General features: G+C 40.4%; 1 protein-coding gene across 3 annotated transcripts; it reads left to right on the top strand.

The window, feature by feature from the left end:
* Nucleotides 1–2,753: 2,753 nt before the first annotated feature.
* On the top strand, nucleotides 2,754–17,531 carry GNG4 (G protein subunit gamma 4). 3 transcript variants are annotated; one of them, XM_055714938.1, is made up of 4 exons: nucleotides 2,759–2,906; nucleotides 6,497–6,641; nucleotides 9,725–9,830; nucleotides 16,776–17,531. In XM_055714938.1, the coding sequence occupies exons 3-4, from the start codon at nucleotides 9,735–9,737 to the stop codon at nucleotides 16,902–16,904; spliced, it is 225 nt and encodes a 74-aa protein (XP_055570913.1). In that variant the 5' UTR covers nucleotides 2,759–2,906; nucleotides 6,497–6,641; nucleotides 9,725–9,734; the 3' UTR covers nucleotides 16,905–17,531. The 3 variants fall into 3 exon arrangements, with proteins under 3 accessions (XP_055570915.1, XP_055570913.1, XP_055570914.1); XM_055714939.1 differs by having other exon boundaries at nucleotides 2,836–2,856; XM_055714940.1 differs by lacking the exon at nucleotides 6,497–6,641 and having other exon boundaries at nucleotides 2,754–2,906.
* Nucleotides 17,532–21,985: the final 4,454 nt, after the last annotated feature.

Below are 21,985 nucleotides of genomic sequence, written 5' to 3'. Positions count from 1 at the left end.
TTGTTTGAGGTCAGAAATGTAATTTTGGTTTAGCTTCACTTCTCTTCTTTTAGAGATCTTTGCATACCTTGCTCCAGATAAATTTCTGCTAGTTCTCATGTCTTTTAATATTTTTAAAATCATGAAGCTTATGGACTACATCATGTGGCTGACACACGGAAGTGGGGGGGGTGGTATGTGAGATTGGAAGCGGGAAGCATATCACTTTGCACATGTGTGCACGTGCCCTTCCTTCCCGTAGGAGGTGTAACTAATTCGGATGAAAGCAGAGATACTCCTCTTCCAGCTGCTGCCTCCCTGAAAACCGGACTGAGCTAAGGAAAGGCAAAAAAGCAACTCCTCCCTGGATTCTCTGAGGGAAGGAAGAGAGAGGTGCTGGGTGGAAATTGGGAGACTGGGATCTCTGGAAGGCATCTGAGAGAGGATGCAAGGCTTTTCCTGTTGGAAGCTAGGCTTTGAGAGAGGTTCATGTGGCAAGGCCTGTATCTGATACCACCTGCAGGATTCTGTGGTAAACCCAGCCCATTTATGTTCTGATTATGGAGATGCGTGGTAAAAAACGCAAGTGGAGGCAATAGCCAGATACTCGCTTGTCATGGGAAGAGGAGAGGAAGTCTCCAAACCATTACTGAAAAAGGGAACCCTGATCTCGGGTTTAGAGAGCTACTGTTTACAGACCCATGACAACGAACAGGAGAAACAAAATCAGTCAGGCACTGTTATCGGTGAACTTAAACGTGACAAAATTTTCTGCAGGAAAAATGGTTTCTGTGAGGAGATAGATATCTTTCAACTTTTTCTCTGAAACATCAACTTACAGGATCTAGTCGGAAGAATTCCTTCATACTGAGCAAGAGCCTTGCCACCTCCCCCACCCCAGTTTCTTGAATTACTATGATTGCAGGATTTACTATGCATTTTGCGGAGAGAACTCTAGAGAGCAGTGGTGGAAAATACCACCTGGTTTGCTGCTAGCAAACTCTTAAGTTTACCTTTTAGGGTTTTTTCATGCTTTATTTTGTTTAAAGCTGTGTTGTCTTTTTTTTTTCTTCTTGCATATGCAAATAGAAGTGACACTTCTGTATGCTGCTAACTATCACAGAAAATATAGAACAAATACTATTTAAACCTCTGCTCACCTTGAAAAATATCCACAGGAACATTAGTTAAGCTTTTAAAGGTACAGGCAGCTCTGTTTTCTTTGCTACTGTAGTAATTTACAGACCAATGACAGATGACCTCTGTGTAGAAGTTTACTTGTCATTAGTGTTCTGGAGTGGGGTCAGAAAGCCACTGTTTTTGCATCTGGATTTCTGTAATAGTCTGTTGTGTATTTTATAATTTGGGCAGGTCACTTTTGAAAGAGGATTAAGATATATGTGTGACTAGTCTGATTAGAATCTCAAACTGTCCTGGGCTATCCAGCAGAAAGTAGTTGAGTAAAAGCGTGAGCTTGCTCACTGTTTCCAGCTTTGAACTAGCATTCCCAGAAATAAATAAATATCCAGATTCTCTAACACAATTGAATAAAACCCATATAAGTCTCATTAAGGCTAGTTCATGTAGATTCAAGGAACAGAAATTCATGCTAGCTGTTACAGGTATCGCATTCAAAGCCTGTAGGCTAACTCTGGTAGGAGACTCTTGTTTGTGGTAGAACATAGGAGTTTGCAGATTAAAAGAAAACATATCTACATAATACATGATGAAGATACATTTCAAAACAGCCATTTCCCCCACTTATATTTGTAACTTTTTTTGGTTTTTTTTTTTAACTGATTATTTGAACTGCCAAACATGTGCTCTGTGTCTGATAGCATGGAGCCTTTTGTAGAATGGTGATGCAATTGCATGTGAGGGAACCTTCAGCAGTGTGGGCCAGGTAAGTTTCCAGTCAGTTTCTGGAACTTTAAGGTAAACCGGTGAACCTACCTATTTACATTCAGTAATGTTTATCCTCTTCCTGATGCCTTTCCTTCTCCCAAGCCACCACCCTAAAAGCCATTGACTCAGTCTTTGAAGAGGCAGCCCTTGCTCCAAAGCACCTTTAAAAAGGGCTCTGCCCTGTTCTCTTTCATACAGAAAATAAATGTGACTTGGACGTGTATCTATCTGCTTTATTAAGATGGAATGAGAAAAAGTGCCGACAGGAGGGTAAAAGGAAAGGGTGACAAATGTTTGTCTTTCCAGAGGGAACAGCCACCTTACTGAGGAACAAAATAAATGAGATTGCAGTGATGGTACTTTGCCAATGTGTTAATTATTGGAGCAGACAAATATTTTGGTTAAAAATGTTAATTGGCACTTTAACTCCACTGACCTTTATGCTTGGCTTTCAAATGTGAAATGGAGAAGTATGTAAAAGCCGATCTATAAAGCTGAATCGTCATATTCTGACATACCAGCCTTGACAAGGTGAGCCCTAGCTCTCCCTTTTCCACAGTGATTCCTTTTGGGCCTTTTTTTTTTTTTTTTTTTTTACTTCATCCTTCGTTTGTTGGGTGTGAGGAGGAGATAGGCACTATGGGTCGTACAGGCTTTGTCCGTTCCATGTTTTAGAAATACTTAGGTGATTGATTGACCCCTGGCGCCGGCTGGGCCCGGGCTGCAGCAGTGAAAACGGGGGGGCCCGCCCGCCGCTGCCCCGGGGGGAGGTAAAGCCCGCGGGCGGGCCGGGCCGCGGAGCCGTGCCCGCGCCTCGCCTCCCTCTGAGGGGCAGCGGCAGCTTCCCGCCCTGCGCGGGGCGGGAGGGGCGGTGGGGGGAGCGTGAGGCGGCGGCGGCCCCACCCCGCCCGTCAGCGCCGGCCGCGCCATGTGCCGCGCTGCCCGCCGCCTGCTCGTCGCCGGCCCCGCACGGTGAGGGCGCCGGGGGACACCCCGCCGCCGCGCCGGAGGTGTGAGAGAAGGTACCGGGTGGGGCGAGGGGGGACTGAGCCGGCGGGCCGCGGCGGGAGCGGGGCTGGGGGCGGGGGTTTCTCCCTCGCTGCGACGGCTCTGGTGACCGGGGCAACCCGCCGCCAGGCAGGTCCCGCCGGCCGCCGGTAAACAACGGTGCTGGCAGCCCGGCGGGCGCGGGGAATACCCCGTTATCCGCAAAGGTCAGCTCCGGCCTTTGGGTTTGGTTGGGGCTGGCTTCGGGGGGGTGTTGTCCGTCTCCGGGAAGGCTGCCGTGAGCCCGGGTGCCCCTGGGGCGGGCGCTGCCCGGCGCGCGGGCGCCTGGTCCCTCGGCGGGCTGAGGGGACGCGCGGGACGGCGGCAGCTTCGCCGCGGGCTGGCGCGCCCCGATGGCGGGGTCGGTGTGACTGCTGGGGGGGTCAGTCGGTCTGACTGCTGGCGGGAGCGAGGAACGTGCGGCGCTGGGAGCTGCTGCACGGCAGAACGAGTAAGGGAGCGCAGTCAGACAGAAAACTCGCAATAACAACTTGAAACGCATGTCTGCCCTGCAGGTGATAAAACCAAGCTCCTCGGTGGCGTGTTCTCTACACGTAACAATCTGGTTCGAGTACGTTTTAAACAAGATTTAAGTGGAATAATTCAGACTTACACGTATATTTCTTTAAAAGCTCACAACCATCTTCTGAAGTTAGCTGAAGAGGTAAAAAAGTAGGTAGGAATCGACTTTTTGTTTCAGGCTTTCTGATGGCTTGCTGGCCTGTATGTGCATAGAACCTGTATGCTAATGGTAAATAAATTGCACGAAAGGATTGTCCTTGTCAAATGTCACATCAGTCCAGCCATTGTTTCCTTAGGCTTTTAAATGTTGAGAAGCAAGATGATTTTTTTTTTTATAAAAGATGTGGGCATGGTGGCAGGAATTTTTGGAACTCGACAGTTGGACTGGGTGTAGTACCTATGATAAAAACTGAGTTGGTGAAGTTTGGCTGCTTTGCTGTTACACGATCAGCAGTAGTCGCCATATATATGGAATGAAAATTGTACTCTGTCCTTATCATAAACAACAGTCTTGGCTTCAATAATTTCTGCTTATGCTCCTAAGCTTTTTCATAGTGGACAGGATATAAAATTGTAGTAATTTTCTATTATTTCTTTGTGCAGCCATGGGATAGAGAAAGCAAAAGGATTCTTTTGCCTCCCTCTCTGTTTACAGAGCTGTATCAGGTGTGGTAAATCTTGGAGTAAAAACTGAGATAGCAGGGGCCGTTGTTCCTGTCCCCTTTGGCTCTTTGTGCCCTGCAGATGAAGGGGAAATTGCCTATGTCATGTGGATGGTGATGCTAGCACAGATAGCTTATGCTCTTAGTGCAGGGGTATTTCTGAAGTTTCTCTTACCTAAAAGAGCAACTGTAGAACTTACCTTCTTCTCCCTCACGCTTTTCTTCTCTTTTGGTGGTTTTTTTCGTTCCCCTAAAATTCCTTTGATATGCTACTTCTGCATCAAATAGCTGTGAGGCTGTTAATTTTGCTGTTTATATTTCTGGTGCATTTGCAAGTGGGTAACGAAATGTGGTGGTTCTTCTGCAATTTAGAATGTGATTCAAGGATGATTCCTGCTACTGTCACTGGGACTTAGTTGCATGATTGGGTTGACTTTTGTGTTGTGTTGCATGGTCCAAGAAGTACAGAGCTTGTGCAGAAGGTGTTTTTCAGAGTCATGAACTCCAAGGTTCTCTGGTCTAGTAATTTCAGATCCATTGCTTTAGATTGCTGAAAGAAAGTAATAGGCAGCAACTGGGTTTAGGGCTTTTTAGATTGAATTCTGCTGGGCAGTTTTTTGGTATGGTGTGTTAAAGTTATACTTGGAAGTGTTGGGGGGGGGGAGAAATTGCAGTGCAGCTTTTCATCCCTGTTGCTTGTAGAAATCTGTACTGAAGAGCTTGAGAATTATATTTTGTTTCTATGTTTATCAAGTTTTCAGGCTTTTTCTGCATTTTACTAACAAGTGTTTCTAGAGTTCAGTAAATGTAGGTTGTACTCCTTACCCCTATGCAAGGTCAAGCTGTATGTGCAAATATTTGTGCAATTTCCTGGGTTATCATAAGATAAGTTGGCGTTTGAAGTGCTGTTGGGTACAGTCTAGTCTATCCTAAAAACAAATAAGGAAAAGTTGTTCTTTGTGAGCATTTTCATGAACCTTAGAGATTAAGATCTTTGGTACAAATGAGTTGACTCCACCCAGAAAAAGATCAAGTTTGTGTGAGGTTAAAAAAAAAACAAAACCCCAGAAAATCCAGCTGGCTCGGAGGTTGTCGCTACCCAGCTTTCAGGAGCAATGCTTTAGGAAGCGGCTGGCTAGCACGGTGTGCCAGTCAGCAGAAACTACTTGGCTGAAAAAGGCCGCGTAGCTGCCGTCACTATTCTTTGTTAAAGCAATCAGCGTTTCGCGTAAAGAAAGGAGTCACAGAGACTAGATTAATGAGCTCAGTGCACTGCATAAAAATACACTGGATAAATGAGCCGCTATATAATCTAGGTCCGCTGGCATGCATCAGTAACATGCAGACTGCACGTAGTCTGATCACTAACATAGTTACTGTAACTACGGTGATTATCAGGACTTGTATCGATCAAACTTAATAGGGGGCTGCTGGAAAAACAGCAGGAATGGACATGAGCAAACCCAGCTGAGTAATTTCTGGTTCAAGGCTTTTTAGGTATTCTAAAAGATGGGGAGAAGTGAATTGCTTTTGAGCATCAAAAGGAGCGTGGCCAGCAGGTCGAGGCGGGTGATTCTGTTCCGCTGCTCCATGCCGGTGAGACCCCACCTGGAGCGCTGTGTCCAGCTGTGGGGACCCCAGCACAGGAAAGGCATGGAGCTGTGGGAGCAGGTCCAGAGAAGGGCCACAACAGTGATCAGAGGGCTGGAACACCTCTCCTGTGGGGAAAGGGTGAGAGAGCTGGGGCTGTTCATGTTGGAGAAGGAAAGGGTGAGAGAGCTGGGGCTGTTCATGTTGGAGAAGGAAAGGCCCTGGGGAGACCTTACTGTGGCCCTTCAGTACTTAAAGGGGGCCTATAAGGAAGGTGGAGACAGAGTTTTTTGTAGGGTCTGTGGCAGTAGGCCGAAGGGAAGAAATTTTTTTTTAATGAGGGTGATGAAAGATTGGACCAGGTTGCCCAGAGAGGTGATAGATGCCCCATCCATGGAAACATTCAAGGTCAGGCTGGATGGGGCTCTAAGCAACCGAGGTATTGGAGATGTTCCTGCCCGTTGCAGGAGGTTGGACTAGATGAGCCCTTTAAAGATTCTTTCCAACCCAAACTGTTTTATGATTCTGTAGGCAGCCCCACAGATACAATACAAAGCTAATTGTGCCCTCCTGGGGATCTAAAGGCCTCTGGAATACCTGACTAGTTAAAAGAAGGTTACTTAGGAGAGAGGGTCAGAGCCATTTGTCAGGTTGCAGCCTTAAAACAAACAGAGAGAGATCCCACAAGAGGGTTTTTGAAGGAGGTGGCTTCCAAACATTCCACGGGATGGTTGTTTAGGGATAGGGTGTGTAATAGACTCTTCTGTAATTATTTTCTTTTTTCTCTCCAGAGCTTTTTTTCTAAGTAACAATATTATTTCATGAAAGAATATTGAGGTTATTAAAGAATATCAGAGGTCCTAAGGAGAGCAGAACCAGATCTCAGCCAAAGCTTTGTCTGCAAAGAGGACCGGTTCATCGCAGACTGGTTTTAAAGTGAGTACAATTCTCATTGTCAACATCACTTCGTATGTAACTTAACTGATGCACAAATATGTACTGTATTTGCAGAGAGTGAGAGAAGGCAGAGATATATGTAGCTTGGTAAGTGAAATGTGAAACAGGAGAAATCCTTCTTACAAAGTTCTGGAACCAGAACTGTCTGTGTGAAGAAAAGAGATTAGATATTTGAATGAATGCTAAGCACTTCCAGAAATATGGTAGTTAAATATTTAAGTGCATGTAAAGGCCAGAGTAGGAGCAGGATTTGGAACAACAAATGTTTATGCTTCAGAGTATAAAGAAACCTCTTACTTGGGATAAGTGGAAATTTTCTCCAGTGGCTGAAACTCTCAGTGCCAGACATTTTACTTGTTAAAAGTTCTTTTTATGAAGCCTCTTACTCTGATTGTTTTCTGATATTGTGAAATAGTTTACCAGAGAAGGTACACATTTTCTTTTTTAAATTTTCCCCCGTTTGCTGTTTCAGAATATAGGTAAGGACATACGTTTGTGGCATTGTTTTGGGAACATGGTTTGGATTTTTTGAAGTGTTTTTGTGCCTGATAGCCTTTTCAAAATTCCGTGATGCTCTTAATTTCTTACTCAGTGGATACTTAAAAACTAGCTGGAGGTACTAGAAACAGTGTTCTTGCCAACTTTGATGCAGCCAGTGACAGTTCAAATTGTCTAGCTCTAATATTTTTTACGGGTTGAGTGAATGAATTGCCAGAAAAGCTTGGGAGATCTGGAATTCTCTGGACTGTTCATGGGGTTTCAGCTGCTTAATTCAGTTTAATTTAAATGTATTACTCAAAATTAAATTTGCCTCTGGGCTTGGACTGTGGCAAATGTACAAATGGCTCTGTGACTTCATTTAGCTTTGACTTTTTTGGCTCAGTGGTCATTAGTAGTCTAGCTGTGGAGATGATAAGAAAATTAAAATGATTCATACTTGGGAGGGTATCATTTTGTAAACAAAGATAAATGTGTTTATTCTTATCTTTATGGATAGGTCACGACTTAAAAGCTAGGGGGTTGAGTTGAACAAAAAGTCCAGAGATGAGCTGTAATTCAGAACCTCCTGCTTTTGCGAATGTCTCATATCCTTTCTGCTTGTCCACTACAAGTCACAACAAATGTGAAAATTGTTTGGAGACAGTTGGCTGTGGGTTTTTGTACCATACATGGCATTTTATGAAAAGCCAGTTCCTCCACATGTATTTAATCCTGTGCCTTGTGAGGAATATGAGTTAAAAGACTGTAAACAAAGACCAAGACAGAAAAAAAAAAGAAAAGAAGCTACTGTGTTCTGACATGATTTTAGATTAAGGGGGAAGCGTGCATTCTATTCAAGTGACATGTGTACAGAAAACCTGTTCTTTGTCTTGGCATGTATTAAAGCTCTATTTTTATTTGGCACAATTAATGTATTTTAAGGTAGCATTTCCCCTGCTGAGACTTACACAAGTGCTGAAAAAATTGTTTTGCCTCTGCAGGTTAGTGTTGAGTGTGGTTCCTCTATTCCACCGTCCCATTTTACAGCACAGGTTTCCAGTTTTAGAAAGAAGAAACATCTATCTTTGCCTTATCTTTGAACATCTGTGTTTTGTGGAGTCAAAGCAGTTTGAAAGTTATTCCTCCATTCTTTTTGTACTCTGGATTGTGTACTTTAAAATGCTTAAGACATTGTATATACTTTTTTTTTTTCTTACAAGAGCATTTTCTGTGTCCTACTTAATTTCCCGTTTTTATCTTATACCCCAGTGATTGGGTCAGGTAAGCTGTTGTGTAGTTCTAGGTGTGTTCACGTTTTGTCCAGAAATAAGTTGGAAGTACTCATTTTGAAAGACCTGAGCCTAAAACTCTTTTGGCAGCAATACAAAACGCCTCCTTTTTTGCGTTTTCTCCTACATCCCATCTGCTTCTCACACCCTGTGTCCTTTGCATCACCTAACTTTGTATTGGCTTCTAACACTAGGTGTTAGACTAATCTTGCTTCAAGTGCCACTTGTGGCATACCATATATACAGGATCATAGGCGAATGTTTTGGCTGATTGAAACCTCAGCACCTAAGTCTTATTAGGTAGTATAACTAGTCCAGGACTAGTCTAGGACCAGACTTGTCTAGGTCATCTGTATCTTGTCTTAGCTTTCTTTCCATGTGGGCTTAGCCCAACTTCTTATGACTGAAAAATAGTAACTGTTACTTGTGCTGGACCAGCGCTGCATAATGGTGTCAGCCCGAGGTCTCCTAATACGTAGACCACCTAGGGCATGTATGTTGTAAGTTTATTTGAGGTTCAGATGTAATCATCTTAAATAATTTGGTAACAGTGCTGAGGACCCCATGATAGCAAGTTGACTTCAAGCCCTCAGGGAGTAGCAATGCAAGAAAACCAAACGCTGACGTACCTTAAATAGATGTCCCTTCCCAAGAGCTGCAGATCTCTTAAAGTAATGCATTCCTGTATTGTATAGTATAGTGTACTGGTTATCAGTTGTCTTTCGTCTTCACCGGGGATGAGTAAGCAAAAAGTTGGAAGCAACTACGTTATTTCTTCTTAATCTGTTACTTCATCTCTCAACTCTTTAAATCTATAGTCAGAATTTTGACTTGTTCTCTATCTTAAAATTCTCTCCTGATGCTTGGTGAGAGCAGCGTGGCGTTCATTTCCATTGCACACATTTCTGAACTTGTTTTCATGTTACTAGGTGTAACTGGAGCAAACCTGCGTAATGGCTGCAAGGACTGTTTGTGAACAGCTGTTCTGCGTTGGCAGTCTGAACCAGGGCAACCATTTCTACACTGAAATAATGGCCATGTGCTCTGCATTTGTATATTATTTGCAGAATTCAGATTGAATACTGGCAGTTGAGAACACAAATATGTAATGGAATAAGGTGCCTTTGAACAAGATAACAGAAATAAATGGTGTCTGGTTTGTATTTGTGACCTACAGCCTGGCAGTATCAATGTGGTGGGTGAGGGGTGCTTAGATTTCAGATAACTGTCCTCTCACTGATTGCTGTATTTGCTACCTGCCCTTCTAAATTGTCTCAACTTTGTCTCTTCTAGGAAAAACAAAATGAAGGAACTAGTGGCAAACAGTACAACCAATATATCTCAAGCCAGGAAAGCTGTGGAGCAATTAAAAATGGAAGCATACATGGATAGGATGAAGGTAAACTAACTTAGACATACTGTTGATATTTTGAATTCACTCACTAGTTTGTGGTACAGCCTTCCTTTAATATTGCCGGAAGACTCAGTCAGCTGAAATAAAAAATAATATTTGTGTTGAGCTATGAAACAATATTCAGTACTGTGAATTAGTTATGTACTAACTGCTTGGTTTGATTGAAGTGATTTCTGAAGACTGGCTTCTGGTCTTCTTCTGTATTGAGTGCTTTTTACGTCTGTCAAAAGCGATATTTTGTGAAATATTTAAAATCAGCTGGCAGATGCACAGGTGCTCTTCTTTGTCACCTGTAGCTTGAATATAAGCGTAGCTCAGGTTTCTCAGTTCTCCTCCTTTGAGAACTGGAATAAGTCTTTAAGTATTGCAGTGCTTTTGAGTAACGATAAGCTGAGCTCAATTGCTTTGCTTTGTTTTGTTTTAGCACAGATGTCATTGCACAGAAGACATGTATAGTTGCGATGTTCAGCTATGATTCTTCACACTTGGTAGCCTGTTGTATGTGGAGATTTAGTTTTATCGTGCCTTTAATGTATGTAGATTATGTAGATTAAATGTTTTAACTAAAGACACTATTAAACATAGGTTCTCAACATTTTTAACCAGAAAAGCCTGTGGATTATTCTTGCCCATCATTCTGCATTCCACTAGGCTAAAATTTTGTGAATAAATCAAGCACTAAAAACTAGTAGTGCCATAGAAAGTTTTAAGAAAGCAATGCTCATCTCTTTTGTGCGTGCTCTCTCTCTATACCTCTGAAAATAAGGAATAATTATTTGGATGAAAAACCCAGCCTCTGCAAGTAAGAAGAGTTTAGAGATGGAAAGATTAGAATAAAAGGAATGGATTTAAATATCAGGTTTTCTGCAAACAACTGTAACTGAGTTGTTACAAACTATAACTGAGGTTACAAACTCACTAACACAATTTAGAAATGTTGTACATTAAATTCTTCATGTGATCTTAATCAAGTCTGTTTGTCCATCCATCCAGCGTGCTGAAATTCTGTATGTAGTCAGCATGGAGACAATAGTATATAATAACAATTTCAAAATGGTATCAGATCATAAACTCACTAATTAGAAAGATAGTATTTTATAATTCAGAAATATTAGTGCAATTCACATGAGTATTGCTTATATGAAAGCAGACATTTCAGTTGCTCCATTTTGTCGCAGTTTTTAGCAAGGTCTTGTAAGACCATTGAATTTGCAAAACTATAGTTTCTGTCTTGTGTAGTATCTTGACAAATTAATCACATAATAGATGCCTGTTCACAGGAACAGGTATTTATATTTCCTTCAGTAAGGGAAGGTTGGCCTCTTCAGTGTTCAGTGGGGTTAGTCCCCTGATTCAGGTCACATTGCAGCTGCACAAACAGCAGAACTGGCAAGAAGGAACGGGTGCACGTGAGTGGCAGAGGGAAGGGTTGGGAAAACATGGCCCAATTTATTAGAAGTTGAAATTGCTGATACTTAGTAGATTGTCTTAAACTTGCTTTTATATAATCAGTGGTAACATTCACATACCACATCATTAGCTCATTTATGCAGATAGCTTCATTAGTTAGATGTATAACATTCTTAATTACATATGTAAGAGAGACATAGGTTCTTTTTATAGTTAGTTTAATTAAAAAGAACACAGTTATTAGCAAGCGTGGCAGGCCTAAAAAACAAGATAGCTTGGAAGTGCAATTATTTCACCTCTCAGAACAGCTTGGGACCAAAAAGGCACCAAAGAAAATCTGATGTGTTTCAGTAGTCTGAGGGTTCCTGTGCTAACATAAACCAAAGACAATTTGCAAAATGTTTATGTCTTGATTTCTAGAATTTCTTTGAACAAGTATATGAGGGATTGTGAGAAGACGTCGGTTGGCTTTTTATTCCCTCAAGATCTGCTTTGCTTTTTGATCTTGAAACAGTTAAGTGTGTGTTTCCATATAGCCAAATTTTACCAAGAGACTTCCCAGTGGTTTCAACAGGAGACTTTGAGTTCTCAGATCATAACTGTAAAGGAAGAGAGATGAACTTACTTCCTTTTTTTGTGGTGTTTTGCATCCACTTAAACTAGTTAGACATTTAACAAAAGATCAGGGCTTTCCAAATAATTTAATTAAACACTGTTTTGCAAGTAGCTATAGCCAAGTGGTTATTCCCATAGTAGACAAGACCACATTGTAAACATTAAAAAGGTGCCTGTGTTATTGACTAGGGAAATCAGAATTTCCAGCTCATTTTTCTACTACAGAAGCACTTTGTTTTCCATGCACAGGAGCTGCTGTAAGCAGCAAGACTTGGGTCTGCTCAATTAAAATCTTTTAGTTACAAGTATGTTGATAGTTGCCCATTCCCCACTGTGTTCTGAATTTTTCAACTGATGTAAAATTGAAAATCGAGTCCTATAACCAGTCAGAGCAGCAAGCAGCACAGTGTTTTGAGGTTCCACAAAGGTAATTCACTGTTGAGCTGTGAAAGAAACAGAACAACTTAGAAGGGGAGGATGACGTTATTGGTGTATTGATCAGTGCTTGGAAAGGAGTATTACTGTAGTAGGTTTTTGTGAACTGTAAGAATCCCAGAAGGATTGTAAATTGAACCTGCCTACTTCCCTGCAGAAGGAACGGCTAGAATTAAAATGGAGGAGTAGGAAGGAGGAGGTGCGGGTTCCAAGCTAGAAAATATTAAATGAAATCAGATGAACAGTGGCCTCATGACTAGTAGAATAATGCATCTTCTGAAGACGCTAGGAGTAAAGTTGAGAAAGCAAAGATAATATTGTTGCTTTACTAGAGCTGTCCCCAGAATAAAGCACTATTTAATCTTCTCTTTGCAAGCAGAAAAGGAGTGCTCTGACATTTAAGAATTTTGGTGTATCAGGTGGAAAATATTCCTAACTGGTTCTGAATAGTGTTGGGAGATAAGTGGTGGGATTGCCAATAAATGTGCGTGAATCTCTTTGTTTTAGATGTAAAGGATAAGCAGAGTGGGTGTCATGGCAAGGATGGTAATTAGTCACAATCCGTGACAAGACAGATGACATAGTAATTGCAGCATTTTGCCCTGTCATTGAAGCTTGTAATTATTAGTGCAGCTAACAGGATTATATTCTAACTTTGGCTGTTTTTATCACCTCTGTTATTCTGAAATACAATGGTAAAATTCCACAGTCCTCCTGAGAATTCTTGAAAGCATCAGGGTTGAGTGTTTTGTTGTGGTTTTTTTTCTTCTGGTAATTTGACAAACCAGGTTTATTTTTCATTATACAGAATCATAAGAGTTGTATAAAATGTGAGGTCAGCGTGATACATACTCCATCCCCTCTGTCTATGTACTTTAGAAGATTAAAAAAAATGAAATGTTAACTTTCTACTAGAATTAATCAATCAAACTGGAGTCTGATTTTTTTTCTTTAGCCACTTCTGCAATATGTGTAAGTTACTTTGAATCTGCAGACCAAGCTGTATCGCGTAGGAGAGCTGAAATTGTCAATGTGTTAGCTTCATTTGAATATTCAAATTACATGTGTTTATTTTAATTCTTAGTAAGAGTTATTCTGAAACTGTCCAGCAGCATTCAGCTATAAATAACCCTAAGGGTGAGTAAAAGCTACGATAGAGTGGCCTTCATTTAACATCCTCCATGACACAAACAGGATGATCAGCACGTTATTTTGCATAGTAACAAACCACAGTATTGGCCATTAGGCAATCTCCACGTGCTGACATATGCTAAAGCAGCTGTCTCTGCTGTAGCCTTAATGCAATGCTCAATGCAGAGGTCTTCCCCCACTGTTGTTCTGAATAATGACACTGAGCAGGAAACTTGCTGGAGGCAGCATCGTATTTTGCTCTTTTTTTGGCTACAGTTCTGACTTTGCCAACACTGCTCACAGCCACAGGAACCAATGTTTTCATCGCTCCTGGAATGTGGTCAGCTATTGTAACTCCCGTTAGTGAGTGGTCATTACTGCACCGTGCAAGCCTAAGGTAGTCCACTTTTAGTGAAGAAATGGCCATAATTCACTTTTATAACTAATGTAATCCTAGTAGGAGGATTTCTCCTCCCCAAAGCTTTTATTTTTTTAAAGGATGAAAATACACGGCCTAGTACAGGTTTAGTTTGTGACAGCGTGCTGAAATGTGATCGTGTTCCTCAGTTCCTTGTTGCAGGTTTGTTTTCTACTAAATTGCGCTATGGCTTGTCTAAGAGCAAACTAATTTGTGATTTAAGCACTGTGATGTTGAAGAAAGTGCTGGCTGTGCTTCGTGGCATTCCTACCAGCATTAGAGGACAAGTTAGGTGTAAAAATTTATGTTGTGCTTTTGCTAGTGAAAATCCTTTTTATTGTTATGTGATGGCAAAGCACAGTAATATGTAGAGAAACCTATAGGAAAATTTTACTCAATGGGTTTATCCCTTCTGAGAATGATGATTCCAGTTGTACTTCTCTTCCATCAGATGAAGAGCAGTATACTCGGGCTGATGTTGCTTAGCCATATGTAGAGCAAAGAAGACAGTTATGGGAAGGTCGGTCTGTTGAAGTCCAGTGTTGGTTCTCTGCTCTTGTAGGGTCAGTCTACTCAAAAAAATTTGGTGGTTTCATGAATAAAATAACTTATTCATTAGGTTGATAGTTGGAAGATGAAATGTACTGGGCATCATTAATAAACCCTGTCTCGGTGCCCCAGAGAATCAGACTAGCTCTCCATTCGGCTTTATGGCAGTAACGTTTATGATGACACAGCACTGAAAATGTCATTGAGCTATTTGTGGGCACCTGTGGCTCTGTGTTTAGCTTGCTCTGTTTGAATGCAGGAGTTCAGGACCAGCTGTTAAATTAATCGGAGCATAGAACTGCCTGAATTTGACAAGCAGCTGAGCTTGAAGGATGATGGAAAAGTGAAAACATGTATGTTAAACAAATTTTGAGTGTACTAGTGATTGCCATTACTTGAAAGTACTTCTCCAAAATGCTGTGGTGGTTCATTCCTCCTGACATTACTGGAAACATGCTAACCTCCTCTTCAGTCGGTGCATTCTATACTAGTTCATACTTTGCTGAGGTACAAACACAGGTCCTTAGCAAAGAAGAGTATGCTTTCTGTCTTTTGATCTCTTTTGGGCTTGATAGGAATTTCATAGTCCATCTACATTGTGTCTGTCTTCGGAGAATCTGCTTTTTAAAAATTCACAAGTAAATTTAAATGAAAATTGGGAATATGATAGGATTCCTAAGTTTTCTGTTGATTACGGTTCTTCCTCTATTCTAGACATGCCTTCACACCCTAAGCCTCGTTATTCTGTCATTGCTTAGCAAGTAGCTAACTGACATATTTCCGAAAAGAATTATAATCCTTTCTTTGTACTTTGAAGTAATTTTCCAACATTTTTGTTTGACCTGCTTCTCTTCTGAGAAGCACTGGTCCTTCTGAATATCAGTGCTCGTTCGCTCAGTTTAGCGCTCGGTCTCCTGCTTTGCGCTGGCCCAGCAATCTATTGTTCACCATAGTGTCTGCCCACCCTTTTGTCTTACAGGCCAGTTCAATGGCAGACTAATTTTAAGTGAACTAAACATCTTTGCTTCCTCTAGGTACTTTATGGGTTCGAGCATTCTACAAAGGCATATTTTTAGAAATAAAGTCAGTTATTTTCTTCCAGAAGTTAATTTAAATTTCATAATTTGAAGCCTACTACAGGCTGTACTCATGCCAAAGCAAGCAGGGTGTGGGGAAGGTAAAGCTAACAGTGATGACACACCTGCTAGAAAAATACCAGAAATCCGATTTGTTTTTCCTCTTCACTATAGTTGTGCAAACATGCCAATTTCAGTGTTTGACTTGGGAGAAGCTGTCATGCTGGTCAGAGAAAAGGCTTTTTTGTAAAGACTTCCTGTCTAATTTTCTCAGCTATCATAATATTGGAAACACAATAACTAAACAAAGCAAAGAGATACAGATGGTGGTAAATACCTTGCTAACTGAGCAGAAAAAAACTTTCATATATACATTCTAAATTCTTGGGAAAAAAAAAGTCACAGTGGCCTAATGTTTACCATTTTCTGGTAAAAATCTTATGGCACAAAGCCGCAAAGATTACAAGGCTTCAGCTACAACTGAAATGTTTTAATATTCCATTTTTTATTTCGTGCAAAATATGTTGTATGCCAACACACTGTTATATTCTGTAGGACTTTCCAGTAAGTGTAAACCAACATTCTGAATTTAAAGACTTCAGAATTGTTCATTTTAGAAGTATAAAAATAGTAAGACAAAAATACTGAAGTAATGCTTAAGTTTAATGCTGTGAATAAGGTGCTACTTAGAATAACTTACTAAGCGGAAGGTACTAGTCTGACTTGATTGAAAAGAGCAATGTTTAGCTTAAATGAGAGCTATGACACATGATGATGAAGTGTTTCTCCCAATTTTTCATTTCTTTTAATCCCATGGTCATGTGCCTAAAGAACACTTTTTGTTTGTTTTGCATCCAGAGCAGCAAAGGGTAGAGAGGCAGCCTGTGGAAAACCTTACAATCGTGGGAAGAAAGACTGGGAATAGGAGTTGAAGCAGGCGGCCTCTACAGGAACACACGCTTCAAGGAGAATCCCTATTGCTTATGGGCCATCAGCATATACATGTTTTAATGAGGACATGCTCCTGACCTTCCTTCCGATGGAGAGCAACAACTGAACACAAATCATATAAATTGATACCATCTCATGTCACTATGTTAGATAAAATGTATTTAAGGATTACTAGGCCTAGTAAGAGCAAATTCAGAATTGTGGTCCCTAGTAATTTAAAGGACAAACCAATCGACTCCTAAATTATGATAGCCTCCATTATCATATGATATGTGAAGAATATTTATGCAGTGCGGATTGGTTCAGAATTAAGTGTTACAGTAGTTCTCTCTTTTCTTCTATTAGGTATCCAAGGCTGCAGCAGATTTATTGGCATATTGTGACGCTCATATTGGAGAAGATCCCCTTATTATTCCAGTGCCTGCATCTGAAAATCCCTTTAGGGAGAAGAAACTCTTTTGTACTATCCTTTGAGTCAGTTTTCAATTAAAAATGTCTTCTACTGAAATTTGGTATCAGTATTGCACGCTTTTGGTTTTAGCTTTTTTTTTCCTTCAGATATCAATATTTAGCTTATAATTACAATATTTTTAGGAGGTAGTACATTTTCTGGTAAAATTTTTTTCAAAAAATTCAAGGTAATCCTTATCTTTTGGACCAATGTACAAGCTTAATTTCAGTTCTTCATAAAGATCCTTTTGGTTTTAATGGAGGCATTGAGTACAGTATCAAGTGGTAGATATCTTTGCCAGTCATAGATTTTTCTGAGACCTAAATGAGTCATACCATTTATTGAAGCTATTTTTAACATTCTTACTTTTCTTCGGTAGGTGAATTTAATTCATTTGCCTTTACAAATCTATATCTAAAAAGAGTAGTGTGACCTTTCGTGAAGTAGCACTATTTAGGAAAAAATCCCAGTGATTTATGATGTTTGGAATGATTAGTCTTACAAAGTAAGTGGTGTTTATAAATATGTTTTCTGAAGACTGTAATAAACGACTACAGAAACAACCTTAGTAAAGCAACATTGTAACTACAGGAAAAATGAAGATGTATAGTTGCACACCGGGATTGCATCAATAAAACCGTAGAGAAACATGGCTGCTTGCATCTTCTTTTGGATGATAATGATTTAAATTAGTTTAGAAAGGAAACTGAACGGTAATATATCCGCTGTTCCTAAGGGTCTTAGTGGAGGGTGTAAATCTGCCCTGATCACTACAGGGAGGGGGATAGCATTTTCTAAGCAGCGTTTGGTGCTTTTGTCGATGAGAGCAAGACTTTACAGGGAGGGAGAGTAATGGTAAATGAACGTTTTTCTAGAATACACAGCGAGACCACTGTGCTATTAAGTTTGTAGATTTTGCAGCCACAGATTAATCATGAGATAAGTTATCAGCAAGTAATTTCTGGAGGTTCTGGGAGGTTTTTTGGTTTGACTGTTTAAAATGCAGTGAGAGGAGAAGAGTGAGGTATGGAATATGTCTGATCTGTTGCCTTCAATAAGTAAAATTAAGCTCAATCAAGGCATCTGGTGGAAACAACTGTTACATGATAGGCTTTTTCCTTTTTTTTTTTTTAATTCTCTTCCTTAAAAAAAAAAAAAGTGAAAGCTCCTCTCTGGTCTGGTACGTTAGGAGAGTTCTCTCGCTGCAGTAGTTTGTATGTACAGTGGGTCAGTGTACTGGAAGCATCGCTCCTTGGAAAAAATGCCTGTGAAGTCGGCCCCGTGTGTAAGGCAGGAGATGGTTTCCGTGGAAAACTGCACTAGTCTGGGTGAGCGGAGGCTCTGAACAGCCACCCATAATGCAGCATGCGTCCTCTGTGCAAACTCCTGTTTCGTTAGCATCTTAAATACCTGCAAGGCAAAGACCAGCTGAGCAACTGATGGCCCTAGGATATGCTAAAATGCTGAATTTAGATGCTAAAAAAGGGCATTTTTAAATAATAATAAATAAGAAACTGCATTTAGCCTGATGTGCACATACCTGCTCCAGCTTATTTCTAGCAGTTTCTGTTAATGTTTGTTGTACTGTTCTGTGCAGTGGCAATACAAGATGTCTGCATTCAACAGCTTTTGTTTTCTTTGCCAATCGACTTGGATAATGTGCTGCACCCAACTGCTTTCAGCTACCAGTCTAGTCACATGGGACAGGTGGCTTTGGGCTGTGGATCTGCTGCCGGCCAGATCATTCAACACGTGTGTCTAACAGAGAACTTCGATGTGAATTTAGTTCTTGTGATGTTATTCTGAAAAAAAATGACATTCCTTCTAACCAACAGGCTTTTGGGACATCTTTCATTTAAAGGTTTCGGTTTTAGCTTGGCAGCTGAAGACACCAGTAGTCTAGTAGGCGCAGAGCTGCTTCACAGTGCCGATTCTGAAAAACATTCAGATGTCTTGAACAGCTCTTGTCTGGGCTAGGTTTGCCCTTGGTTCCTATTTCAAAGTTTTTAGGTTAAGATTCCCATTCCTAACTTTCAACAAGAATATTTCTTAATGCATGATGTGTTCAGATTTATTTTGAGGGTAGAGAAATAGGCTTTAGCTAACAGAGTAGCTATTTTATTGACAGTGAAATAAAAATGGCCTTCTGAAAATATTTGTTAAAAAGGAGCAACAAAATGCTTAATAAGGATCTTTAGGGAATCCTTCCTACACTGTACATGATTTGGTAACTGCTCTGATCACCATGGCAACATTTTCATTTGTCCTTCCGCATGTATGGCTTTAACTGGAACAGCATGAGAGGGGAATATAGGGCATACGGCTTTATCCTCAAAGGCTTTGTAACAACTTGCGTTTGTGGCTCATCATTAACGTTCCAGTCTAAAATAACAAAATTGCCACAGCTTATTACAGTATTGCAAACAGCTTGCTTTCTGTTTCCAATTAGCTTTAGCATCTGAGGTCTTGAGATTGAAACATTTCACAGTAGTTTTGAGCATGGCTAGTGACAAGAGCTGCCTTTACAAAAATCCAGTAGTATTATTCAGGAGAGGGGAATGTAATTGTTTCAAAGTTAAGTTTTTTCTCCAAAATTTTTCTTCAAGTAGTTGTGAACATGTTGGACTTTTAGGGTTTTCATAGCTGGTTTCCATGTTGGTGGTTTCTTTCATCAGGTAAAAAATTTTGTATCTGTGGTTTCACGCGTCTAATTTTAAAAAAGGAAACACATGGACTGCCATAAATTGTGTATTTATTTTAGCAGATGTCTGTAATGGAACTGAAGAGGTTAAACCATGGAAACATAACTCCTTAGTGGAAAACAGGGCAGCTTTCTCTGATATCATTGGGCCTCATTTACCAGTTCCTTGAATGAATATATACTACTGGTAAATTACTAATTTGAAGGGGCAGGGGCACACACACCTGGAATATCAGCGGTTCAAAATAACTGTAACAGCTTTGGATCACATAAGAATATATGACTTAATAATTGAGAACACCATCAAAATACTGACTCTCTGAAGAGAATGGCATCATCTGTCTTTTTTGATGCCGGCTTGATCCACAAATCAACATTTAAAAGAATGCCTTTTTCTCCAATCCCTCCAAACCATGAAATGACTTTGTCACTATTGTATTTTTTGCTGCTTTGACCTTTGAGGTGGTTAAGTTAATCTGCTATTTATAGTTAAATTTCATGCTCAAACTCTACACAAAAATACCTGGAAGTTCTTGGATATTTTTCTAAAAATAAAAACATATTCTATCATGAAGTTTAGCATGATTTTTAAAAAAAGATGCCTTCCAAAATGTGGCTTTGTTTAAAAGTAAGGTTTCCTGTAGGCTGAAGCAACGAGTTGTTATTTTCCTCAAACAGTCTGATGTGATTCCCACTCCAATGAGAACAAGACCAGGCCTGTTACCACCCTAGTGTTGTTCTCTCTCTCTGTTTTATTTCATATGCCATTAGGCTTGTCGCTTTGTGTTTCAGGCCCTGAAAATAATGCAGGCTCCCTGTTAACAGTGTGAGTTGGGGCTGTCACCTGACGGAATGAGAACTTTGGAACAGAAGCTGGATTCAAGGAGTTTTTGACACGTTATTGGCGATCCTTTCTTCATACCCTAGTGCTTGCTGCTGTGATGAAATGAGACTTCCCAAGGGTAGATTAATGGTAAATTATAACATGTCAGTAGCACTTGTGGAGCTGGCTGTTTTGCATTCCTCAGATTAATCTCCTTGGTTTACCTTGAATTTAAAATGTTATCATTTCAATGCTAAAAACTGTTTCCCTCTATTACATACCCAATTCCCCTTCTTTGCTTCCTACACCATGTATTAGATTAGTAGCAGGGTGCTTGGCTGGTGCTTATTGGCAAGATTTTTAGTCTAGCCTCTACAAAATCATGGTTGAAGGAAGGGAGAAAAATGGAAGTTTAATTTAAGCTATTCTAGGTCACACCATAGATTAAAATAAACACAAGCTTTGCTGTCGGTGATACAAGGGTAAACACAGGAGGTGTTGCCAACTGATTCGGAAGGATGTCATTAACAAAGCATTTTTGCAGTGACTTGCATTAGGATCAGCTCCAGTGGAAGGAAAGAGCAGTTTAATAACAACGTTCTGTACAGGTGCATATGAAAGCCTGGAACTTTAATATAGCAGTCATTCATCCAGTTGAATTTCTGATTTCAAAAGAGTAACAAAAGATGTACTTTGGGAGGACCCAATTATATAGTTTTTCCTATTTCTTAATTGCATAGGAGTAAAAATCTGTATACATAATTCTCCTAGAAAATGCTGTAGTTACGGATTTCCTTTGGGTCTGCATCAGAATCTGGATTTGTTTCTTCAAGGAGACGAAAGAAAACTTGGGGGAGAAGTTGTTCCTAAGAAATAGAGGTTTCTTGTACTGAAAACTTAGAATACTTGGTCATTAGACCGACTAAAATAGTACTGCAATGAATGAAAAATAGTGGGCACAATTACCAGAATACACGCTATATAAAATGTTACAGGCATCTGCATATTTAATCTTTAGGAAGAATGATATTTGGAATAAACATTGTACATTAGCATCTAGTTGAATTCAGCTTTATGGCACTATTAAATTAAGTACAGCCATAAATACTAGAACTCGTGTGGGATCAACTTTTCTGTCTGTTAGAGGAAGATGTACATCTGAGTTTGTCAAGTACGTTTACACCACTCACACTTTGTGAACAAAACAAAACCCTAAAATAGGGTCTTTTCTTTCCCAAATTCCAAGTGGAAATTGCACAGGATCGTCTGTTACTGCCACCTACTGATAAAGTGATAAACAGCCGACTGAAACAGAAAAAACGCCAGTGTCAATTAGAAATGACCTCAAAGGAGGACTTTAAATTAATGCACACGCTCTCAGAAAGAGAGAGCCAGCGCTTCTGTTTTGGTGGTCCGTACAGTGTAAGGCATCGCCTGTCGCTGTGGTGCTGCCGGGGCATGGTTCAACCTCACGCTTCAGTTCCAGACTGCTCAGTTTAGGAAAAGACGAAAGTCAAATACATGATTTGGTTAAATAGGTCAGGTGTCCAGCTAAAAAGCACTTGGAAGAGTTGTGGAAA

The sequence above is a fragment of the Falco cherrug genome, chromosome 6, assembly GCF_023634085.1.
Source record: "Falco cherrug isolate bFalChe1 chromosome 6, bFalChe1.pri, whole genome shotgun sequence".
In the NCBI taxonomy this organism is placed as follows: Eukaryota; Metazoa; Chordata; class Aves; order Falconiformes; family Falconidae; genus Falco; species Falco cherrug.
Note: the sequence above shows the minus strand (reverse complement) of the source record. Positions and strands in the feature narration are given on the sequence as shown.